This window comes from Pan paniscus, chromosome 16 (assembly GCF_029289425.2).
Source record: "Pan paniscus chromosome 16, NHGRI_mPanPan1-v2.0_pri, whole genome shotgun sequence".
Lineage (NCBI taxonomy): Eukaryota > Metazoa > Chordata > Mammalia > Primates > Hominidae > Pan > Pan paniscus.
The window spans coordinates 24,135,500-24,152,350 of record NC_073265.2 but is presented as its reverse complement, the minus strand read 5'-3'; the positions used below and the strand labels follow the sequence as shown (position 1 = coordinate 24,152,350).

At 37.7% G+C, this 16,851-nt stretch overlaps 1 protein-coding gene across 1 annotated transcript in view; it reads left to right on the top strand.

The window, feature by feature from the left end:
• AQR (aquarius intron-binding spliceosomal factor) overlaps positions 1-16,851 on the top strand; it is a 115,022-nt gene that overhangs the window by 37,207 nt on the left and 60,964 nt on the right. Inside the window, exons 12-16 of the mRNA XM_003812135.7 lie at positions 1,034-1,147; positions 4,265-4,368; positions 10,969-11,071; positions 13,020-13,140; positions 16,232-16,373. Of these exons, the coding sequence (XP_003812183.1) occupies positions 1,034-1,147; positions 4,265-4,368; positions 10,969-11,071; positions 13,020-13,140; positions 16,232-16,373 (584 nt within the window). The remainder of the gene's footprint in view (positions 1-1,033; positions 1,148-4,264; positions 4,369-10,968; positions 11,072-13,019; positions 13,141-16,231; positions 16,374-16,851) is intronic.

The following is a 16,851-nucleotide window of genomic DNA, read 5'->3' as shown; positions in this document are numbered from 1 at the left end:
CTGGGAGCATTCCTCTTATTCTCTTTTTAAATTTCTGTCTAGTGATTTGCCACATATATTAAAATATATTAAAATCTTAATATCTGATCTGCCATAGATTAGATCTAAAAATAATAAAGATTTGGGGTGAGTGCAGCCAGTAGGCTCTGTTGATGCTGCTGCTACAGGGGAGACATCAGAGCCTTGTTAGCAAGAGAAACTAAGCCAAAGGACTTTGATGGCCATGGAGAAAAAAGAATAACTTAGCTTTCCCTATCTTAGTGTTTTTCCCTAAAAGAAGCAGCACAGCCGGGCGCGGTGGCTCACTCCTGTAATCCCAGCACTTTGGGAGGCCGAGGCCGGCGGATCATGAGGTCAGGAGATTGAGACCATCCTGGCTAACACGATGAAACCCCGTCTCTACTAAAAGTGCAAAAAATTAGCCAGGCATGGTGGTGGGCGCCTGTAGTCCCAGCTACTCCGGAGGCTGAGGCAGGAGAATGGTGTGAACCTGGGAGGCGGAGCTTGCAGTGAGCCGAGATCGCACCACTGCACTCCAGCCTGGGTGGTAGAGCGAGACTCCGTCTCAGACAAAAAAAAAAAAAAAGAAGTGGTGTATAAAAAAGTATCTCCAATTATGAATTGCAAAACCTATAGTGAGAGACCTCAGGAGTTCCCTCTGGTGCTATAGCTTTGTAAGTTTTCAGTGATGTAGATAGATAAGATAGATTTTGTTTGTTTCATTAAAATGCTGGGCTTCTTTAGATTATCTCCTTAACGTCTCTTAGGTATTGGGATTGCAGTATAAGTTTTTCTTTGCAGAAGTAGACCATGTATATGAAATAGATTTAACAATTTATTCACATACTTTATTTTCATGTAACTAAAACGTTTTTAGTTGGATATGTTCTAAAATCTTTTTTGTAATGTTTACATTCCTGAGTTTTTTCAGCACCTCTGAGAAACTGTATGAACCTGTTTATTATTTTAAACAGTATTGTGCTTTCTTGCCCTTATGTTCATATGATTTATACATGTAAATGTGTTTCTTCAGCTTTTGGACATGCTTAAATTCTATACTGGTTTTGAAATTAATGACCAAACTGGAAATGCTCTGACAGAGAATGAGATGACCACAATTCACTATGATAGAATTACTTCTCTACAGGTAATTAAAATACATTATAGACTGTGTATGCTCCATAAGGTTTTATCATACTGCAATTTAGGTTTTGTATAGGTACAGATTGAAAACCATGTTAATTTAATAGTGTTTTTATATTCAACATTTTTAACGTTTCTTTTTCCAATGAATTCTTGAAAAATAAGACTTTCTTTTATAACCTGTCTAAATTCTGTGAATCAATATACTGATATTTGCTACTCAGAAATGTTAGTTACTGGGCCAGTTTGGTGGATTTAAATATTAGCTCTGCTGTCAGTTTTATTTTATTAAAGAGTATTTCAACATATGGCAGGGGGTACGTAACCATTTTGCACATTTTTAAGATGAACACATATGATGGGGCTGAAATTTACCAATGTAGTTCAGATACGCCCAAAAAAGTATCTTCACTTGTTTTCTTTTGCTGATCTTATCTTGTTGTTGAGCTCCAGTTTCTCTGATGGCAGAAGGAAGTTTTATTTGTCAGTTTAAGGTAATCCAGCTATTTCTGTTTAAAGTAATCCAGCTATTTCTGTTTTAAAGAGTCTTTTGTTGGGGATAAAGATTCAGTTCAAACTCTTTTGTAATCAAGTTAGCTATCTCTTAAGAGATCTCTCTTCTCCAAAGCTGGAGGCATCATGCTACTTGACTTCAAACTATACTACAAGGCTACAGTAACCAAAACAGCTTGGTACTGGTACCAAAACAGACATATAGACCAATGGAGCAGAACAGAGACGTCAGAAATAACACCCCACATCTGCAACCATCTGATCTTTGACAAACCTGACAAAAACAAGCAATGGGGAGAGGATCTCCTATTCAGTAAATGGTGCTGGGAAAACAGGCTAGCCACATGCAGAAAAGTGAAACTGGACCCCTTCCTTACAGCTTATACAAAAATTAACTCAAGGTGGATTAAAGACTTAAAAGTAAAACCCAAAACATAAAAACCCTAGAAGAAAACCTAGGCGATACCATTCAGGACATAGGCATGGGCAAAGGCTTTATGACAAAAAAGCCAAAAGCAATTGCAACAAAAGCAGAAATTGACAAATGGGATCTAATTAAACTAAAGAGCTTCTGCACAGCAGAAGAAACTATCATCAGAGTAAACAGGCAACCTACAGAATGGGAGAAAATTTTTTCAATCTACCCATCTAACAAAGGTCTAATATCCAGAATTTATAAGGAACTTAAACATATTTACAAGAAAAAAACAACCCCATCAAAAAGTGGGCAACGGATATGAACAGACACTTCTCAAAAAAGACATTTATGTGGCCAACGAACATATGAAGAAAAACTCAACATCACTCATCATCAGAGAAATGCAAATCAAAACCACAGTGAGATACCATACCATCTCACACCAGTCAGAATGGCAATTATTAAAAACTCTGGAAACAATAGATGCTGGCAAGGCTGCAGAGAAATAGGAACGCTTTTACATTGTTGATGGGAGTGTAAATTAGTTCAACCATTGTGGAAGACAGTATGGCAATCCCTCAAGGATCTAGAATGAGAAATACCATTTGACCCAGCAATCCCATTACTGGGTATATACCCTAAAGAATATAAATCATTCTGCTATAAAGGCACATGCACATGTATGTTTATTGCAGCACTATTTATAATATTAAAGACATGGAACCAACCCATCAACGATAGACTGCATAAAGAAAATGTGGCACATATACACCATGGAATACTATGCAGCCATCAAAAGGAATGAGATCATGTCCTTTGCGGGGACACGGATGAAGCTGGAAGTTATCATCCTCAGCAAACTAACACAGGAACAAAAAACCAAACACCGCACGTTCTCACTCATAAGCAGGAGTTGAACATTGAGAACACATGGACACAGAGAAGGGAACAACACACACCAGTACCTGTTGGGGATGGGAGTTGAGGGGAGGGAATTTAGAGGACAGGTCAATAGGTGCAGCAAACCACCATGGCACATGTATACCTATGTAACAAACCTGCACATTTCCACATGTATCCCGTTTTTTCTTTAGAAGAAAAAAAAAATAATGGTGTAAAAAGTGAAAAAAAAAAATCTCTGTTTTTCTTCTTTCCTACTAGGTATGTGGAGACACCAAAACAGCCTTATTGTTTTGGAAGAAGGATTAACGCAGATGTCTTTTCCTGCTTTTTTCAGAGCATTAGTGTTTTTGTCCTGTCTCTGCCCTTGAAATAACCACAGCTGATGTGGCATGTGGTCTATTGTATTGACACAGGCAAGGCATCATTATTGCTTCCAAGGAACTTGGCTATTTGCCCTATTGAGGAGGCCCTAACTTTGCTTGATGCTGCTAGCATTCTCCTGAGGACTGACTTGTTTATTTCCTTGTTTACACAGTTCATTCTCATGCTTGGGTTGCAGAGTCATTTTGCCATTGTGTGCAGTAATCTCATAATCCCATGGTAAGCTCACTCATGGCAACCTTGGCAACCTTCTGTGTCATCCACCATGGAACACATGAAAACTTCCAGATCTTTTCTGTGCCATGTGGGCATCAAGGAAGACAGGGATATTATTTCAATCACTCTGTTGTTAAATCCCAAGGAAGACTAGGGATATTATCTCAGTCACTCTGTGCAATACTACTATTTCTGTTTTCTTACAGCTTACCCTATGTTGGTTGAGAGTGCTACCCTGTGAGGTCTTTTCCCAGAGTTCCAAACAAAAGCAAGGCACAAGCATAAGGTTTTTGGTCTCTCCTTCCAAGTTCTCTGCAGCCAGAGTTTCCCTTGGGACTTTCTTTTAGTCTTGTTTGACCAGTTCTTGATAATCAAGTGTGTATTGGTTTTTTGCTCCTCTTCTGTCAATAAAGCTAGCCTTTGTGGCTATTTTGTATATATTGAAAATCCTTTTAGATGTCAAAAGCTGAACGCCAACTTTATGTTTTTTACATTTCTGTTATGACAGTTGTAGTTTTTTCTCTTTTTATTATATGCTTCTGTCTGATTAAGGTAGAGGTCACATAAAAGAAGCATGTAAGAGACAGAAATGCGTTAATATTTTTATAAAATATTTTCATTCTTAAATAGTAGATGTTTATATTAATATGTAGACATTAATTATTAATATTTTTTGCCATTATTTTCTAGAGAGCTGCTTTTGCACATTTTCCTGAACTCTATGATTTTGCCCTCTCAAATGTGGCAGAAGTAGATACTCGGGAGTCCTTGGTCAAGTTTTTTGGACCTCTTAGGTAAGACAACATGAAAAAACTATATATTCTTTTTTTGTATCATGCTCCCTCAATTTTACTTTTCTTTATTGCTTTTAATCATTTTGCAGTACTTTAGGTAATATTACTTGTTATTTCACTCTTCGTTGACGTCTACAACTAGTGCTTCTCTCCAGCAGTTTGGTGTCTTTGTCACTTACCCATGTTTGGTAAAGTTTCTGTTTTTTATGACGTATACAATTTTCTTCGATCTTAAATTTTTCTCAGAGTAGAATATAAAGCTGGTCTATCTCATCAGTCATAAACAACATATGACAAAAACCAATAAAGATTCATTACGTGTGATATTAGAGGTGTGACTTAGGGAAATTTTTGCATGTTTAAAATTTATAAAATTAGTAATATCCTCTGGCAGTTAGCTATCTGCTAATATATCCTTTTGAAAATAGTAATAATAATGGCATACATTTATGTACTATGTGATAGACGTTCTGTTAAGTGTGTAAACAACTCTGAAAACATTCATGCTAGAAGTAGGTACCATTTTACATATAAGGTATCTGAGGCATAGAATAGTTAAGTAATTTGCCTAGGTTACACAGCAAGTAAGTGGCAGAGATACAATTTAAACCCGGATAGTGTGATTTCCAAGCCCTAACTTTTAACTACTATACTGTATCATCTCCCAGCTCTTGGGAGAAATTATGTTTAGTTCCTTGACTATTTAAAATGTAATAAACTGAGGTTGGTTTGGTTGTTCATTCTCATATGAGGATTTAATATAATTAATAACACATAGATTCATTTCATTATTTTAAATAACTACATAGAGTTCCATTAAACAGGACCAGCATACTATTTTTTTATTTTTTTATTTATTTTTATTTTATTTTATTTTTTTGAGACGGAGTCTCGCTCTTTCGCCCAGGCCAGACTGCAGTGGCTCACTGCAAGTTCCGCCTCCCGGGTTCACGCCATTCTCCTGCCTCAGCCTCCTGAGTAGCTGGGACTACAGGCGCCCGCCACCGTGCCCATCTAATTTTTTGTATTTTTAGTAGAGACGGGGTTTCACCGTGTTAGCCAAGATGGTCTTGATCTCTGACCTCGTGATCTGCCCGCCTCAGCCTCTCAAAGTGCTGGGATTACAGGCATGAGCCACCGCGCCCGGCCTTATTTTTTTAAAAGTTAATCTCCTATTGGTGAGTCTTTTTTTTTGTTTTTTTTGAGACGGAGTCTTGCTCTATTGCCCAGGCTGGAGTGCAGTGGTGCGATCTCGGCTCACTGCAACCTCTGCCTCCTGGGTTCAAGTGATTCTCCTGCGTCAGCCTCCCGAATAGCTGGGACTACAGGCACACGCCACCATGCCCAGCTAATTTTTAGTAGCAGAGATGGGGTTTCACCATGTTGGCCAGGCTGGTCTCAAACTCCTGACCTCAGGTGATCCTGCCTCAGCCTCCCAAAGAGCTGGGATTAGAGGCATGAGCCACCGCTCCTGGCCTCCTTTTGGTGAATCTTTAATTTTTAAGTTTTGGCTTTTACAAACAGTTCTGCAATGAGCATCCTTTTTGTACTGATTCCTAGAAGCAGAATGGCTGATTCAAACGGGGCATGTGTTTAAAACTTGTTACATATTGCTAAATTTCCTTCAGAAAAGACTATCAATTTACACTTAAACTAATAGTGTATGAGGATTTATTTTTCTCCCTACTAATGCTGGGTAAATTGGATTTTAATTTTTGCTATTTTTATCTCATTTTACTTTGCATTTCCCTGATCTTATTTGGGAAATTAAGCATTTTTCTGTTTTTTTCTTGGCCATTTACATTTCTTCTGTAACCTTCTTATTTTCCTTTGCTATTTTGCATTTCATTGCTTGTCATCTTACTGATTTTAAAGAACTTTTAATATTTTTGGTCCTAATCCTTTGTCTAGTTTGTGTTGCATTTATTTTCTCTCAGTTTAACTTTGTTTGTAACATCTTTTGTCATTACAGATATTTTAAATTTTTTAATGACAACTGTCATTCTTTTTAATAACTATATTAGATGCTTTATGTAGAAGTTCTTCTCACCCTAAGGTTATAAAATGTTTTCCTATATTTTAAAAATACTTTTATTGCCTTTTTTTTTTTTTTTTTACATTTAGCTTAGCTGCATAATTCATCTGGGGTATTTATTTTTGTCCATAGACATCCTTTACACTCTTAAAAATTATTGAGGATCCCAAAGAACATTTATGTGTATTATATTCATTATATTCACTATAGTAGAAATAAAAACTGGAAAGATTTTAAACATTTATTAATTCATTTAAAAATATCAATTGAGGCCAGGTGTGGTAGCTCACGCCTATAATCCCAGCACTTTGGGAGGCTGAGGTGGGCAGATCACCTGAGGTCAGGAGTTCGAGACCAGCCTGGCAAACATGGTGAAACCCCATCTTACTAAAAATACAAAAATTAGCCACGTGTGGTGGTGCACGCCTGTAATCCCAGCTACTTGGGAGGCTGGGGCAAGAGAATGGCTTGAACTTGGGAGGCGGAGGTTGCAGTGAGCCAAGATCATGCCACTGCACTCCAGCCTGGGCAACAGAGTGAGACTCTGTCTCAAAAAAAAAAAAAAAGTATATTGATTGAAATCTATTATAAGTTAGCCATATGTATTGCTAATGAAAAACATATTCTCCAAAATGAAAAAAATTCACCATTAAAAGAGTGTCATTGTTTTACATTTTTGTGACTGATTTAATTGAAGACAGATTTGCAGATCTCCTTCTGGATTCAGTTTGTTGTGAGATATTGTTTTGGTTGAAGTAAATTAAGAAAATTTGGCCTTACACAGAGGGAAGTGTATTTTGATAAGCTTTATCAAATAATTGGGAATGTTCTTCTTTAATACTCTATGAAAACTTGACAAGTGGTAGTTTCTTTAAAAATTAGTTTCAGAGTAGAATCTGAAACCATGTAAGGAAGTCTGTACAATTAAAATGAATTAATCTGAAAAATTAGAAGCTAGGTCTTGCTTACGGATAAGAGGACCCAAGGTATGAATCCTTCCCAAATTAATCTATAGATATATTTTAATTCCAATCATAATTCTAGCAGGATATTTTATAGAAATTGACAAACTTATTTTAAAAATAACATGGAAAGGCAAAGGAACTATAATAACCCAAACCATTTTGTAACAGAACAAAGTTGGAAGATTTCTACTAATTTCAAAACTTGCAGTAAAGCTATAGTAATCAAGACATTATGGTATTGATACATGGATAGATGTATAGATCAATGGAATAGATTAGAGTCCAGAAATAGACCATACCTATATGGTTAGTTGAGTTTTGACTAATGTGTCAAGGCAACTCAGTAGAGAAAGGATTTCATCAATGGTGCTGAAACAATTAGATATCTATATGCAAAGTATGAACATTGACCCATACCTTGCATCATATACATAAATTAACTCAAAATGGATTATAGACCTAAATGTCAAAATTAAAACTTCTAGGAAGTATGGGAGAAAATTTTTGTGATCAAGGGTTTGTGCAAAGATTTCTATAGACACCAAAGCACAATCCATAATGGAAAAAAAAATGATGAATTGGACTTGATCAAAACTAAGAGACTTCTGCTCTTTGAAAGACATTGATAAGAGAATTAAAAAACACGCTACAGCCTAGGAGAAAATATTGGCTAAATGGGTATTTGATGAAGGAATAGAATCCAGAAATCTCAGAACTCAATACAGCAGTCCCCTACTTTCCGCAGGGGATGTGTTCCAGAACCCCAGTGGATGCCTGAAACTGTAGATTGTGCTGAACCCTATATATACTGTGTTTTTACATGTAATATAAAAACCTATGATAAAGCTATGAAGTAGGCACAGTAAGAGATTAACAACAATAATAATAAGAGAACAGTTATAACAATATACTATAATAAAAGTTATGCGAATGTGGTCTCTCTCTCAAGATATCTTATTCTACTATACTTAACTATTTCCAGACTCTGGTCAACCATGAGTAACTGATATTAGGGAAGGTGAAACCATAGATAAGGGGGGACTCCTATAATAATAAAACAATTTACAGGTGACAAAAGATTTGAACAGACACTTGACCAAAGTAGGTAGATAGATGTCAATAAGCCCATGGAAAGATGCTTAACATGTTTAGTCATTGGGGAAATGCAAATTTAAACCATAAGAAGATACTACATACCTATTAGAATTTTTTTTTTTTAATGGATAAGGCCAGGCACAATGGTTCACGTCTGTGATTCCAGCACTTTGGGAGGCTGAGGCGGAAGGATGACTTGTCTACTAAAAATCAAAACAATTAGCCAGGCATGGTGGCACATGCTTGTAATCCCAGCTACTCAGGAGGCTGAGATAGGAGGATTGCTTGAGCCCAGGAGATCGAGGCCGCAGTGAGCTATATCTTGCCACTGTACTTCAGCCTGGATGACAGAGCAAGACCCTTTCTCAACAAAACCAAAAAAACAAAAAACAACCCCAAAACGGATAATATTGACTCTTGGCAAGGATGTGGAGCAATTGGAATTCTCATAATTGCTGGTGGGAATTCAAAGTGGGATAGCCACTTTGGAAAAATTTGAGTTTCTTATAAAGGTAAACATGAACTTAACATTATGATCCAGTATTTTCCACTTACAGATATATTCAAGAAAAGTGAAAACTTATGTTCACACAAAAATATGTACAAAAATGAATATAGTTGCTTTATTCAAAATCGTCAAAAACTGGACTACACAAATATCCCACAACTGTTGAATGAATAAACATACTGTGATACAGCCGTATCATGAAATACTGCTCAGCAACGTAAAGGAACCAACTACAGATAAATATGCAGTGTGGGTGAATCTCAAATGCTCAAATGCATTATGCTAAGTAAAAGCAGCCATTCAAAAGGCTACCTACCTAAGACCAGGCATGGTGGCTCACACTTGTAATCCCAGCACTTTGGGAGGCCAAGGCAGGCGGATCACTTGAGCTTAGGAGTTTGAGACCAGCCTGGGCAACATGGTGAAACCTCGTCTCTACCAAAAATACAAAAATTTAGCCGAGTGTGGTGGTGGGCACCTGTGGTTCCACCTATTTGGGAGGCTGAGGTGGGAGGATTGCTTAAGCCTGGGAGGTGGAGGTAACAGTGAGCTGAGATCATGCCACTGCACTCCAGTCTGGGCGACAGAGTGAGACTCGTCTCAAAAAACAAACAAGAAAAAAGACTACCTAATGTGTGATTCCATTTATTTGACCTCCTGGAAAAGATAAAATTACAAATAGAAAACTGATTATAGTTGCTGGGCTGGGATGGAGAGGAGGATTTGCTATAAATTAGCATAAGGGATTTTGGGGAGGTGATGAAACCAGTTAAATAGTGGAAAGCTGTGAAGCTCATGGTGGCGAATACGTTTTCCAAAATTCTAATTTTTCACGTTCACATGGAAGTTCAAATTTTATCATTGACAGCAAATACTGATAGTTGTTTTCCTTGAAATTATAGTCTTATTTCATTCAAAATTTGAAATTTGAAAAAAATTGGCCATTTGTCCAAGGCTGGTATAAACAGTTTGTCTTTTTTTTTTTTTTTTTTTTTTTTTTGAGATGGAGTCTCGCTCTTTTGCCCAGGCTGGAGTGCAGTGGTGCAATCTCGGCTCACTGCAACCTCTGCCTCCTGGGTTTAAGCGATTCTCCTGCCTCAGCCTCCTGAGTAGCTGGGACTATAGGCGCTCACCACCACGCCTGGCTAATTTTTGTATTTTTAGTAGAGACGGGGTTTCACCATATTGTCCAGGCTGATCTCAAACTCCTGACCTTGTGATCCGCCCACCTCGGCCTCAAAGTACTGGGATTACAGGTGTGAGACATTGCACCCGGTCCAACAGTTTGTTGTTTTTTAAAGTAAAAGTTGTGTGCAAAATATGTACTTCCCATTTTGTCACAGAATTTAAAATAAAACAGGTACTCGAGTCCAAATTTAATAGTATTATTTTTTTTTTACTGCTTCATCAAGGACATTCTTAAATAAAACTGTGAAATAATGTCTTAGTATTGTTATTATTATTATTATTATTTTTGAGACAGAGTCTCGCTTTGTCGCCCAGGCTGGAGTACAGTGGCACGATCTCGGCTCACTGCAAGCTCCGCCTCCCGGGTTCACGCCATTCTCCTGCCTCAGCCTCCCGAGTAGCTGGGACTACAGGCGCCCGCCACCACACCCGGCTAATTTTTTGTATTTTTAGTAGAGACGGAATTTCACCATGTTAGCCAGCATAGTCTCGATCTCCTGACCCCGGGATCTGCCTGCCTCGGCCTCCCAAAGTGCTGAGATTACAGGCCTGAGCCACCGTGCCCTGCCAGTATTAATATTTAAAAGTGTTCTTGGGGACTGCCCAGAAGGATCTTGGGTACAATGAGAGGTTTGCAGAAAATATTTTGAGAACCCTACACTAAAGCCTTAATTTTCATTGCTGGTTTTTGATATTTGCTGCCCATGTCATAGTATTATATTTGCTTTTTTAAGCTATTTGTAAAAATACATGTTTCAAAAGTGAAGTGAAGTAAGTTACTATGAATAAAATAGTTCTCTATTCTGCAGTTCAAACACACTCCACCAGGTGGCATCATACCTCTGCTTGTTGCCAACTCTTCCTAAAAATGAAGACACAACTTTTGATAAAGAATTTCTTCTAGAATTGCTGGTAAATATTAATGTTCTCTGAATTTTGCATGTGGTTTTCCCTGCCTTTTAAAGTCATTCTTAAAGATGTAGGTTCATATAGATTTTTTTGTGGGCCAAAGATTAGGCAGATAATTCTCATTTTGTTTTTGGAATTGTATTATCATTTGATTTTTTGTTTTCTCATCTTTCGAATTTCTTTACTCAAGTATTTTATCTCTTCGAACTACTTTCTGGATGAATCATTCTATTAGCAACTATTTATATGCAAATCACTTTCATTGTCTCTTTCAGTTCCTAAAAATTCCTGTGCTATTTTCTGACAATGTAAAACCTCTCATGAGTAAGGTTTTTGGAATTAATAATAACTCTTTGCAATAGAAAGAAATGAGGATTTTTTTCAGGAATTCTTCTTTTTTTGTTTTTGTTTTTTTTTTGTTTTGTTTTGTTTTTTTGATACCGAGTCTCTCTCTGTCGCCCAGGCTGGAGTGCAGTGGCGTGGTCTCAGCTCACTGCAACCTCTGCCTCCCAGGTTCAAGTGATTCTCGTGCCTCATCCTCCCAAGTAGCTAGTATTACAGATGTGTGCCACCACTCCCAGCTAATTTTTGTATTTTGAGTAGAAGATAGAGTTTCGCCACGTTGGCCAGGCTGGTCTTGAACTCCTGGCCTCAAGTGATTGACCCACCTCAGCCTACCAAAGTGTTGGGTTACAGGCATGAATCACTGTGCCCAACCTGTTTTCAGGAATTCTTCTAATGGAAAATAAGTTTGAGGATAACGTTGATCCTGTGCCTATTAAGGTCTTGTGGCTAGAATTTTATTCCTAAAATTTAAATAGTTCCAACAAAAGAAAATAATTTTTAAAATGTATAGTGCTACGACATTATGTTTTGTTTCCTCCCTTCCCTAAAGGATTTCCCCAGGCTTTGGATTCTTCTACTATTCAATTTATGATCAAAAAGTTAAAACATACATATTGTTTAGATATCATGATTTTTTTCTATAATTATACTATCTTCACTGAAGAGAATGTGATACATTTTAAGAATATGTCATTTTAGCATTATTAGATAAACACTTCTTTTTCTTTTTTTTCTTTTTTTTTTTTTTTTTGAGATGGAGTCTCACTCTGTCCCCCAGGCTGCAGTGCAATGGTGCAATCTCGGTTCACTGCAACTTCCGCCTCCCGGGTTCAAGCAATTCTCTTGCCTCAGCCTCCTGAGTAGCTGGGATTACAGGTGTGCACCACCACGCCCAGCTAATTTTTGTATTTTTAGTAGAGATGGGGTTTCACCATGTTGGTCAGGTTAGTCTTGAACTCCTCACCTCAGGTGATCCACCCGCTTCAGCCTCCCAAAGTGCTGGGATTAAAGGCATGAGCCACTGCACCCGGTGTAACACTTGTTTTCATATTTGAGATAGATTATTAATATTAAGGGTACACAGAGGTCATCATGGAAAGGAACATAGAGTGAGAAGACTAGGGTGATAGATTAATAAACTTTCCCAGATGGTATAGCTAGTTAGTATAAGAATGAAAACTATAGTCCAAAACCTAGAGCTCCTATTTTTTCCTACATTGATTAATGCTAAGTGTCATGGTTTTTAAACCCTTGGCATGTGCCAGGGACTTTGACACTATTTCATATTTCATTGGAAACTTGAGATGTGTGGCACTTTATCTGTTTTAGTGAAAAGGAAACTAAGGTTAGGAAGGTTAAAGTAACGTGCCCAGCTTTTACAGTACTCATAAGTAGATGAGCTGGGATTTGAACTCAGGTCTGATTCCAAAGACCATTACCATTGGTTCGTTTCTCATCTTTGATCTATGGAGAAAATAGGAAAAGAAAAAAAAAATCTCTTGTTGAACTGACAATAACTGATAGGCATGAAACTTCTTCCATAAATTATTTTGATTGAAAAAAGATGCTTCTAACCTCCTGCATGAACTTGTTTCCTTTCTTTTAGGTATCTCGTCATGAACGTCGAATTTCTCAGATTCAGCAGTTGAACCAGATGCCTTTGTATCCAACTGAGAAAATTATATGGGATGAAAATATTGTCCCAACTGAGTACTATTCTGGAGAAGGTATGGTAAAGAAATATGGATTCAGCTGTACAATGAAACAATTTCAGATTTATCATATATAATTGGCAATTATAGGCAGTGTACTTCAGTCTACTCTGTACATTAGGATAATTTCCTGGTGCCCAGAAGTTAACTTTAGAAGCTAGAAAAGATTTAGTATTTTGAATGCTTTAGCACTAAGGGTTTTTATTAAATTTAACTATACACATATCACCCTGTAAAAAATATGACCATAAAGCCCTAAGACTGTTTTGGTTTTTTTTTGTTTGTTAGTGTGAGACAGGGTCTTGCTCTGTCACCCAGGCTGGAGTGCAGTGGTGCAGTCTCAGCTCACTGCAGCCTCGGTCTCTGGGCTCAAGTGATCCTCCCACTTCAGTCTCCAGTACCTGGGACCACAGGCGTGCACCACCACACCCACCTTTTTTTTTTTTTTTTTTAGTAGAGACAAGGTCTCACCATGTTGCTCAGGCTGGTCTCGAACTCCTGAGCTCAAGCGATCTGCCCACCTCACCCTCCCAAAGTGCTGGGATTATAGGTGTGAACCACTGCAGCTGACCATAAGACTGTTTTCAAGGAGACCTTATAATGCATGAAGTATAGCTTTCATTTTGTCACTATGATAGGCTGTGTTTGATAGAGCTTTTGTTTTTCAAAGGCTTTTTTTAGGGGCTCTTTTGAATTCTATGTAAAGCAGGTAATGATCACCAAAAAAAAGACATTATCATTTATTGATAGTAAACCCTTAGTGTTGATCCAAAATGGTATTGCCTAGTTTGTTCACTTATTTCCCCAGATTTGGATCTAAACACTTTTCACGCATCCTCTGAGGATGAGAGTTTGCCACAACTGAGTATATGCAAAAGTATATCTGATATATAATTCAGATATACTTTGAAGGTATATTTCAAAAGAAATTTCAGGACTTTTTTGAACAATGGCTTCATTAGTAGAAGAAATGTGACTGTTTTAAAGACATCACAAGTATAAGTATTGGTATATTTACTTAAAATGGTTAATCTAAGACATATCCTAGAGCCATAACTCTGATAGACCCAGTGCACTAATATTGTGCTAGATTTCAGAACATAGGCAGTCTTCATATCTTTTTATGTTCTTACAGTGGTTAATATGTTGCTTTCTCATGTCTAGGGATGCACACCTGGATGATAAAACTATAAAGAAATTCAAGATAGTGATTGCTATAAAAGTCAGAAAATAGTTACTTTCGGGTAAAGGGAAGAAGCTGTAACCAGGAAAGGGCACATGGGAGTATTCTGGGATAGCTGACAAGGTGGTTACAAGGTTTCATTAGAGAAATGTCTTTTACTTTACTGGTACCTTCTATATATCCCTTTTTTTCTTTCTTTCTTTCTTTTTTTTTTTTTTTTTTTGTTCTGCTGAAGAACTTGAGTTGTTTGATCGTAGAGTTCCCGTAGTCTATAGATTTTTCTGATTGAATACTCATGGTATATTGCAGCATGTTCCTCTGTTCTTTATTTTTCTTGCAAATTAGTACCACCTTGGGCAGAGGCTTGATCAGGCTAAGGTTATCCTTGGCAAGATTCTTGGTGGTAGTGTGTTCTTTCATCAGGAGGCACATACTATCTACTTGTCTCTTTTTTTGTGCTATTAGTAGCTATTGATATTTAACACCTAGATTTGTTAATTCAGTGAGTATTGCAAAGTGGTGACATTTTAGTTGTCATTTTTAAAAATAAAAATGTGCTATTGAAAGAAATTGAGTTAGATTACAAGTCAGAGTTTACTAATATAAATAATGTTAAATTTTTGTACATCAATGTTTGTTGTATTTAAGTTTATTTTTTTTTTTGGTAGTATGGACAACAACGATGAGACTATGACTTATCAGTAAAATGTGTTCTGGGATTTTTTAAAACCTTTTTGATATTGCAGCTCAGTGGTCACTTATTGTCTAAGAGAAATAGTGTTAAGTGAGAATAATGAAAAGGGGGAGTCTGGAATAACATACAAACAATGTCTGGTCCTTAAAGTTTAGCCAGAAGGCAAGTTCAGAGCACAATAATAATCATTGGAGATTGATTTATGCAATGTAACATAGTAATTCAGTATTCATGCTAAATTTTGTCATGGGCTAAATTTATGGTAACATTATTCACTTCAGTATTTTGCCAAATATAAATTAGGTGATAAGGGAAGAAGTTTTAAACTACTTGAGACTGTTAGTACAAGTATCTTTAAATACTTTGAAGGAGTACTGTTTACATACAGATCACTCATATGCAGATTACATGTATTAATAAAACTCATCCGTCACCCCAATTCTCTCTTTTTTTTTTTTTTATTTGAGACGGAGTTTTGCTCTTGTTGCCCAGGCTGGAGTGCAAGGACATGATCTTGGCTCCCTGCAACCTCTGCCTCCCGGGTTCAAGTGATTCTCCTGCCTCAGCCTCCTGAGTAGCTGGGATTACAGGCGCCCGCCATGACACCCAGCTAATATTTTGTATTTTTAGTAGAGATGGGGTTTCACTATGTTGGCTAGGCTGTCTCAAACTCCTGACCTCAGGTGATCCACCGGCCTCGGCTTCCCAAAGTGCTGGGATTACAGGCGTGAGCCACCGTGCCCGGCCTCACCCCTAATTCTTAGTAGCCAACATTTATTAATCTGGTTTTAACATCTGTGTGAAAACAAAAATAAGTTGTTATCAGATATGCTGCATTTCAGGCATTCATTAGATTCTTATAGTTTTGAGGTGCCAGTTTTTTAATACAGAGAGCAAATATCTGATTAAAAGAATAATTCAGGCTGGGCGTGGTGGCTCACGCCTGTAATCTCAGCACTTTGGGAGGCCAAGGTGGGCGGATCACAAGGTCAGGAGTTCGAGACCAGCCTGGCCAACATAGTGAAACCCTGTCTCTACTAAAAACACAAAAGATTAGCCAGGCATGGTGGCAGGTGCCTGTAATCCCAGCTACTCAGGAGGCTGAGGCAGGAGAATGGCTTGAATCTGGGAGGCGGAGGTTGCAGTGAGACGAGATTGTGCAGGTGACAGAGCGAGACTCCGTCTAAAAAAAAAAAAAATTCAAATATGGATCTTTTTTTCCTTTTCAGGTTGTCTTGCTCTTCCCAAATTGAATTTGCAGTTTTTGACTCTTCATGACTACCTGCTAAGGAACTTTAACCTCTTCCGCTTAGAATCAACTTATGAAATTCGTCAGGACATTGAAGATAGTGTCAGCAGAATGAAGCCATGGTTAGTAAATTGGTTCCACCTGTAATGAAGAGATGCAAACAGTGACTGATAAACTTCTGTCAGAAACCTTATAAGTATATTTAGAAATAATATACTGGCACAAAAGTGCCCTCTAAAATAGGAGATATTTACTCTTTGACACATTTTTAAATGTGAATTAACATACATCAAAAGTGCTAAAATATAAACCACATATCTGGGTACTTGGGAATGGGAGTGGGAGACTGGGGATAAGGGAGAAGAAGTCATCATGCTCAAGAAGGGAAGGGGGAAATGTAGAGGGAGTAGGTCAGACCTTACTTAAAGGCCGATTGGAAGGCTAGGGGTTGGCCAAGCAGGCCCGTACTAGGTCAGGACAGTTTAAGTCCTGGAGGAAGCTTATGATAAAGGGGTGTTCCATTAATCCAGCTACTCTTGTCACTGTTGCCACAGTATTCTCAGGCAGCCTCTCTAGGGGAATGGACAGAGGATTAGGGCT